Here is a 9,331-nt window from a genome sequence, read left to right on the forward strand (position 1 = left end):
AAAAACTTTGTCATTTCTGTCATGTCATAAAAATCTGGGTACGAGTTCTCCTGATAAAAAACTTCGTCCTTTTGTCATATAAATCAGGGTACGAGTTTTCCTCCATGTGCCGGAGGATAGAGGTACGCTATAAAAATACAATGTCGCAGGTTTAAAATTGGTTTTTAATTGCAATAATTATACTAATTATCGTCTCAAGCCAAACGGCAATTCAAATGAAAAACAAAACAACACAACAAACAAGTATGATCATTGTATTTACTTTTTATTATTCAATTGAAAGGCATAGTAAATTATGTATAATGTATGAAATCCTCCATTTTTTTCAAGGAGATGTTGTACCCAGATTCCAATACCTAAAATAGTAATGAGATAAACTCGTATCAAAATTTTGATTACTATATAATGACAAACTTTTTCTCCAGGAGAACTCTTACCAGAATTTATATAACAATAAAGACATAGTTTTTCTCCAATGAGAATCCATTTAATAAAATGATTTAAGTTTTTTTTCTCCGGGAGAACTCGTACCTAGATTTTCATAACAATTTTTTTTCTCCAGAACTCGTAGTCGTACCCAGATTTATCAGATAAAATGACAAAGTTTTTTTCTCCGAGAGAACTCGTAACCAGGTTTTTATGACAGAAATGACAAAGTTTTTCTCGAGGAGAACTCGTACCCAGATTTTTATGTGTTTAATTACAAAGTTTTTCTCCAGGAGAACTCGTACCCAGATTTTTACAATACAATTGACAAGTTTTTCTTTAGGAGAACTCGTACCCACATTTCTATTTGATAAAATGACAAAGTTTTTCTCCAGGAGAACTCGTACCCAGATATTAATGGGTACGACTTCTCGTGGAGAACTCGTACCCAAATTTCTGGGTACGAGTTCTCCTGGGTACGGGTTCTCCTGGGTACGAGTTCTCCAGAAGTCGTCTGTTACTTGTTTGAAATATACAAAGTGCTAGTTGCATCACTATAATACAAATTTTCACAGAATCTACTTACATGTAGTGCTCAAACCCTTTCTGTCAACCAATGGCCACAAAAACATCACGAGAAATGACCAGTATGCAATGCACTGTTTCATATGACATTATAAATATTTATCAATAATTAGTTTTATGTCAAAGTTTTCTATATATAACATAGCCAGAAATAATTCTCAACAAATACTGAAAGTAAGAATTGACTTCAAATAAATCCTATATTTCCAAACCTCATAAGCTTATTATTTGATAATACATAACTTCACCCAATGGTTAAGAGGTAATAACCTCGTCCCCAAATCAAAAGGTTCCCGGTTCAAATCCCATCATCACACAATACTTTTTTTTCAACTTGAAATTAAGATTCCTCTCTCATACAGAAAATTCGATTATAAGTGATAATGATGTCATACGAGTGCCGCGACGTGTGTACAGATGTCTAGTCTGGTTTAATCTCAGCGAGATTCATCGAGGCTGGATATTTGGACTGACGCCTCTTCCGAATCTCAGACCAGTGTCACATAAAGTGATTCGGGAAATCTTGCCTGAACTTCAGCCGCTTGTTGCGATTAAAATGGGTTAAATTGAATTTCTTGCCCGCTTCAACTTTTCGCCTCAGACATCCTATTAACTCCCTATCACAATGAAATATGCATTTCTTACCTTTACAAGGTGTAAATCCCACAGTAATTCAAGTTGGCTATTTTCGAAGCCATTGCAAACGGCCACCATTTCATATTTTACCTTCTCAACACTGAAGAGTTCCGATATACTAATTCATGACAATTTGTACTATGATTGAAAATACAGAACTTACTGGTTGACAATTACTTTGTACAAAGCATTTAAGCATAAAAATTAACAGCAATAAAAAGAAAACTGTGTAATATTTAATCAATCTATTAGAAGGCGTCCTAAACTATCGGAACTCTTCAGTGTTGAGAAGGTAAAATATGAAATGGTGGCCGTTTGCAATGGCTTCGAAAATAGCCAACTTGAATTACTGTGGGATTTACACCTTGTAAAGGTAAGAAATGCATATTTCATTGTGATAGGGAGTTAATAGGATGTCTAAGGCGAAAAGTTGAAGCGGGCAAGAAATTCAATTTAACCCATTTTAATCGCAACAAGCGGCCGAAGTTCAGGCAAGATTTCCCGAATCACTTTATGTGACACTGGTCTGAGATTCGGAAGAGGCGTCAGTCCAAATATCCAGCCTCGACGAATCTCGCTGAGATTAAGTCTGGTTATGAGCGGCGAATTGTGGTCAAAACAACAACATTCAAAATCTAGACTGATTTTTTGTATATTTTTTAACATCCCACTAGAGAATTTTTCTCTCATATGGAAACGTCACCATTGTCAGTGAAGGTCTGCAAAATTTAGGCCTATGCTTGGCGCTTACGGCCTTTTCGTGCCACGAGACTATCCGAAGTACTTCAGAAACAAAATTAAGAGATTTAAGCTAAATAAGAAAGCAAGCATTCTGAGAGCATTGGATAAGCAATACATGTCCCCTACCGGAGCACCCATTTGTTGATGGATGGGATATTCAAGAAATGTACATATAATGTCGTTTTACCTTGAACTGTGACCTAAAACATTCTCGGGCGGGACGTTAAACAATATCCAATCAATCAATCAATCAATCAATCAAAACAACACTGCAATATAACATTCATATCTGCATTTAATTACTTATATCGATATATCCCTATGAACTCAAAATAGAAGTCACCACAGAGTCGTCCACTTCTGCTTTATACGTAGATATATTATTGAAAATATATATCAACGGCAAACTAACAACTCAACTTTAAGATAAACGGGATGATTTCAGCTTCTCCATCGTCCACTCCCCATATTTATGTAGCAATATTCCATTAGTACATATTTCACACCTCGAACAAAAGATTTTTGTGTGTACCAAATAAATTGGTACACCCCAAGTCCAAGCTGCATAGTTGGGTAACCGTGTCATTGAATTATTAAACCAATAATTATCAATGATTGGTAACAATCAAGGAAGGGCGTCGCGCTCTCTGAAAACAGTGTTTCAGTTACCAGAATAGGTATGGAACATTGAATATTTTAAAAAAAAATTGGTGTGGCTTGGGTGACCAACAGAATGAAGAGATCAGACATGTTGATAGAGCGATATGAATATATTTAAGATACATTCTCTCTCTCTCTCTCTCTCTCTCTCTCTCTGAGGTATCTGTTATGCACCATCGCTAACAATTCATGAAAATAGTATAAGATGTGTACTCACCATCTTGTGTTCGGGCTTCGGTCACAAAACGATACAAACAGCAATGTATCATTTGAAATGAATTTAAAAGACACAGGAAGTTTTATATCACTCTATCAGCATATCTGATCCGTTTTTGTTGGTCACCCAAATAGTCTGGTGTCAGAAATGATATCTAGGAAACGCATGGAAGTATTTTCTACCATGCCCGAAAATGTCCAAAGAATAGTTTCAGTAAGTTCTTAACTTAAATCCATTTGAAGATACATGGCAGACACTCTTGAAACATGGATGAAATTATATTTAATGTGTACAAAAAACCCAATAATACTTGAAAACTACATACTGTGCACCCTCGCCAGGCTGTTGAATACATGTATAATCCTCTGTAGGGCACAAATTATCAATATACAAAATTGCACCAGTCAAGATAAATGCTGATGATCTTGATTAAAGGATAAAAATTACGGAAGGGTTATAATAATTTAAATAGAGACCACAAAGAGTTTTGCCTTCTCGTGGGAAACATGTACTAAGTATGTTGTTAAACTTTTCTCTCGCCACAAAGTTTACCAACATATACTTATATTTAGATATCTCAACCGATTCGATATGCAAGAGCTTTTTCTGCGAATTTAAATCGAGGTAGGATACTGACAAAGAAGTTGATGGTGCAGAAGTTTCAACAGTCTCGTTTAAAGTAAGTATTTTGCCAATTATATGGCCGTTATAACAATCTAGTTTGCCAATACAACCTATCATTGGATCAAATGATGTCTGACTGGTTTCATACCGATTGTTAGGCCGTTCTTGGCACACTAATTTTTACTACCGATAACTCAGTTTACCTGATTAAGATATAGGGCTCGCGGCAGGTGTGAACGGTCGACAGGGGATGCTTACTCCTCCTAGGCATATGATCCCACTTTTGGTATATCCAGGGATCCGTGTTTACCCAACTCTCTATTATGTATTGCTTATAAGAGTTATAAGATTGATCATTGTTCGTTATCTTCACCTTTCATAAAGAACTTCTGAACCTTCTCCGTAATACTACTTACTATGAATTATTCGAAGGCTGATTTCGAATACCCGCGATTTCAGTCGGTAAATTGAGCATGTGTTCCCTCACCGACTGCAGAAAAGGTACTCGCCTGATTAAAGGATTTGCTATATATTTTCATTGATATGCACCTTTTGCAATTAAAGAGCTTGAAATGTTAAATTAATGAAGTGACTATGTACACAATCGGCGACCGACTTTCGTCGACTGCCTCTATTCAGATGTGCAAGGTGAAGATAACGAACAGTGATCAATCTCATAACTCCTACAAGCAATACAAAATAGACAGTTGGGTAAACACGGTCCCCTGGATGTCCTTCTTTTAGCCTTCAGCTTTCCATTGGAAGACGATCCCCATTCCGATAAAAATATAACAATATTTATAGGTTATAGACTTTGTATGGAAAAATATGACGACCGAGGTTTTTGGCGTGTAGACGGACCGAGCTTGCGAGGTCCGTCCGCGACAAAAAAACGAGGTCGTCATATTTTCCCATACAAAGTCTATAACCTTTTTATTATATACTTTCAATTTCATTTAGAAACTAACAATTAATTTTAACAATTTCTTTATTGGTTTAACTGAGTAAAAGATGAAAAACACGAAAGATTTGAAAATTAACGACGTAGTAATTTGCGTGTGTATTGATTGTGACGTAACGTTTGCGGGCCGGAATGTTTCCGGGCATATATCGTGTGATATATGCCCGCACACTTTTAAAGAAAGAGAAGAGATGAAATTGAAAGTATATAATAAAAAAAATTATTTCTTTGACACATGTCTATCAAACGTTACGAAATTCGAAATTGATCTGTAGTTTGCCACTTTGAAACTAGATTGATTTTAACGAATCCTCGCAGGCATAATGTTAATCTCGGTTGAGATTCGGCTCCGCTGAATATTTGGACTGACGCCTTCACCGTCAATCCAAATATTCAGCCGAGCTCGGCTCGGCTGAATATTTTAATTGACGGTGAAGGCGTCAGTGCTCGGCTGAATATTTGGATTGACGGTGAAGGCGTCGGTCCAAATATTCAGCGGAGCCGAATCTCAATCGAGATTAGCATAATGTGGTAAAATGGGACAGATTGACTGACAGACAGAGGGACGGGCGGACTGGCATAGACAAAACCTTTAATCTCCTTCAGTTGGTCTAAAGGGGACCACATGTAATAAGGTATTGGATATTAACTTATTAGAGCGTGCGCGCGCGTGTGTGTGTGTTTGCATTCTCTGACGGTTTGACATATTATGATGACGCATTATACCAAATACAAAACCACTGTAATAGTGGCGAAACCCACATCAACTTCTCTATATTCACTGCAAACTCTTTCCAGCGATCAGGGTCACGTGCTTTACAATCCTGGTGATCTTGTCCGTTTGTAGTTTCTCTTTGAAATTACTTTAAAGACAATAGTCTCCAAAATCACTTTGATTCCACTTATAACCAACAGAACGGTCACGTATATAATAGTGATACCCAAAATTAATCAACAAATACTAGTATAGTCTAACAGTTAAAAAAGAAGCCCTTGTTGAGACCCTTCTTTACCGTATTTAGCCATGCGATAAAATTTCCGTAAGCGTTTGAAATAACGTAAATTAATTAACAAGGATAAAAATAGATTTTTTAAAAAGAGTATAATTTTATATTCTTGCATTCTTAAAGAAATACAATGAAAATTATACACACGAACGGACAGCGTCATAGCAGAGTACATTTATCACATGAATAATATTTGAAACCTAAATGTGCAACTACAATTCATACCCCACCATCAAATCACTTGAATACAATGTATGCAAGGTGAAGATAACGAACAGTGATCAATCTCATAACTCCTACAAGCAATACAAAATAGATAGTTGGGCAAACACGGACCCCTGGACACACCAGAGGTGTATATATCATGTCATGGTTACAGAGGGGGAAAATGAAAACAATATACCAGAGTAGACAAAAATGACAATACTTAACACATCTATTTTTTATATGGACTTGATAGCTTTAATCTACCGAATGCAAGATAAAATGATTACGTTTGTATGTTTCTACATCTTCAGTTGCAGCCATGCATGTACATTATTATGGATTTACAAACCGGGGATGAACACATTCTCCTGATTCTGTGTAAAGTAATGATACATACACAATGAAAATCATTTTTAACCTCCGAACGAATCGTAATAACCCCAGCATAATTGAGTACTCTTATTCTACCTGTTTAAACTGATTCAGGCATCTAACAAGTTGATGGTACAGGGGTTTCAACAGACTCGATTGAAGTCAGCATTTCGCAAATTCTATGGTCGTTATAACGATCTAGTTCGTCAATACAACCTCGCATGGGGTCAAATGCTGTCTGACGTGTTTCATACCAATTGTTAGGGCGTTCTTGGCACACTGATTTTGACTGCGGATAACTCCGTTTACCTGATCAGGATATAGGGCCCACGGCGGGTGTGACCGGTCAACAGGGGATGCTTACTCCTCCTAGGCACCTGATCCCACCTCTGGTGTTTCCAGGGCTCCGTGTTTGCCCAACTATCTATTTTGTATTGCTTATAGGAGTTACAAGATTGATCACTGTTCGTTATCTTCACCTTGTATCCAGCATTAAAGTTCTTCATCAGTCGCTTTCAATAATAATCAGATATCACATCATCTAAATATCACGTCATAACGTCACCATGAGTGAAAAATTATCGAGCGGGACGTTAAACAATGTACAGCCAACCATCACGTCATCATACCTATGACGTAAACACTTGTTACATGTATATATCATACTGGACAAGATACAATGATCATCTTCTTCAATGCGTGACTGTTCGACGCATCACAGTGAAGCCTAATACTAAATACAAGCCTGCTGAAAAAGTAACGAAAATAACAAAACCAAAAAAATATCGTTCTAATTTCTCGGCAAACCGTTTCCATCGATCAGGATCATGTTGTTTACATTCCTGGTGTTTATTGAGAGAGTCCTTGTTTCCGGTCTCAACTGGTGGCGCACTTTCCTTCAGATAAACTTTGATTACAATGGTCTCCAAAACGATTGTTATTCCACTTATGATCAACTGTCCTGCCACGTAGTTACCGAAAAATGACAAGTTGTCAGAGGACTTGGGCATGGAGTCACTGATGAGGGTAACAAAAACGGCAAATGTGAGAAATATCGCCAAGGTCATTCCCATCTTTTCTCCTGATTCTACTGGTAATAGGAAGGTCATGAGGTTTAAGATGGACAAAATGAAAATCGGAACAAATACGTTTATTATAACGTAGTAAGGGCGACGTTTTAGAACAATGCTAAGACGCGCTGTTTGAACGGGCCAATCGGGAGTACTGGCATCTATAGTGAACGATTTGGAGGTTGATTTTACTTCCCATTCTTCGTTTGGTTGGAAATATCTTAAAACAATATATGTCTCCTTTTCTATGTACAAAAAGTTATGAGCTACGGTTGAATAAGGGTAAAAAATGTATGTACAAACTTGTTCGTCAAAAGGATAGGCCGATATGTCCAGTATACACTGTATCGTGCTCTCCATTGGTTTGTTGTAAAACACATATCCGTCAGGCATTATAAAAGCCATTCCCTTTTCGTCAAAGTTTAAACACTTTTGGTCAGTGAGTTCGTTTACGATACATATTCCTGGTATCCAGATTTGATCTATATTGACACGGAGTCCTGTTATTCCACTGTAATTATTGGGGTTCCACTGTAAGTTTTCGTCTCTCCAATAATAACCAACCCACAGCGATGTAGAAAATGTCTGTAACTTTTCATCCACTTTTCTTATAAGAAATGGGATCAACTGCACTCCTACTAATGCATCGTCAGAGTGATTTTTCACTGGTTTAATTTGTGGGTTATATCCATTGAAGAGATCACTTAACAGAATATTTTCCATATTTGTACTGGAGCATAACACAAAAGATAGGAAGAGGATAAATGCCGTTTTAAACACTTCCATTTCTCTCCACTTTCACGCACTACTAGCTAGAAATTCTACAGTTGAATGTTTGAGAGGGTAACCTTTGTGTTGTATTACACACTACCACAGTGTGCGCGATGGTGGTTTAAATTTAAATCAACACAAAGATATGTTTTTACATCGACTCTGGTTTTCGTTGTGTTCAAAGCACATTTTTTTGTGTCCCTGTCCATACAAATTTAAAAAGACTGTCGGCTGTCTCATTTTCACTGGTCATAATAATAAATAGTTGTTAATGAGCATACATCGGATTTTTAAATGGCTGACTATAATTGACGCCATGGCTTTACAGTTCAGACTGACGTTTACTATGATAGATAATAAAAGTAATTGTTGAGATGTTACATATACTACGGACAAAGTGACCAAAAACGCACGAAACCAAAAATGAATATGAATAGATTCTTTTTATCATGAATTATCTTGAAATTATTAAAGGCCAGTATGTGCTGTGGAATTAGTTTTTCCATTTAGCCTTGACCCTTAATATTCCTTCTTCCTGAAGCAAAGTTCACGATACCAATGTGCTCAGAGTTCATTTTCGTTTTGTTCATTTGAAGACTATGTACATGTAACTTTTTTGACAATCTATTACGCACGGCGAATTTTCTGTTCTCATTCTATTAGTAAGTGAACGTGTCTGTCAAGAATTGATGGAAAATCTCATCCAGTGAATGTCATTTAAATAGAACTTGCGAAAAAGCCATCAATGATAACAAGCATTTGATGTACATCGTACCTGTGTAATTGCAATGGCTTCAAGAAGTACAATACACAATAAAATACACTATTTATCCTTGATATACATAACACCAACCACAGGCTGTATTGATAAGTTAATAACTTTGATCATATAGTTAAAATCATACAAATTGTTGACATTAATATGATTTGTCAGTAAAACACAATGTAACGAAAATTTTGCAGTGCGGTTTTCTGTGTTATAGTAAACTCCGGTCACAGAGAGGCTATCTGAGAGCTCGGATGGTTTTGTCGCAAGAGGGTCCTCGACAAGGAA

At 36.7% G+C, this 9,331-nt stretch overlaps 1 protein-coding gene across 1 annotated transcript; it reads right to left on the reverse strand.

Moving 5' to 3' along the window:
- Nucleotides 1-7,128: 7,128 nt before the first annotated feature.
- On the reverse strand, nucleotides 7,129-8,229 carry LOC125653269 (acetylcholine receptor subunit beta-type unc-29-like). Its single transcript, XM_048882682.2, has one exon. The coding sequence runs from the start codon at nucleotides 8,227-8,229 to the stop codon at nucleotides 7,129-7,131; it is 1,101 nt and encodes a 366-aa protein (XP_048738639.2).
- Nucleotides 8,230-9,331: the final 1,102 nt, after the last annotated feature.

This window comes from Ostrea edulis, chromosome 1, assembly GCF_947568905.1.
Source record: "Ostrea edulis chromosome 1, xbOstEdul1.1, whole genome shotgun sequence".
In the NCBI taxonomy this organism is placed as follows: Eukaryota; Metazoa; Mollusca; class Bivalvia; order Ostreida; family Ostreidae; genus Ostrea; species Ostrea edulis.

Coding starts and splice junctions, on each gene's coding strand:
- LOC125653269 (XM_048882682.2), bottom strand. CDS start 8,229: ATGGAAAATATTCTGTTAAGTGATCTCTTCAATGGATATAACCCACAA.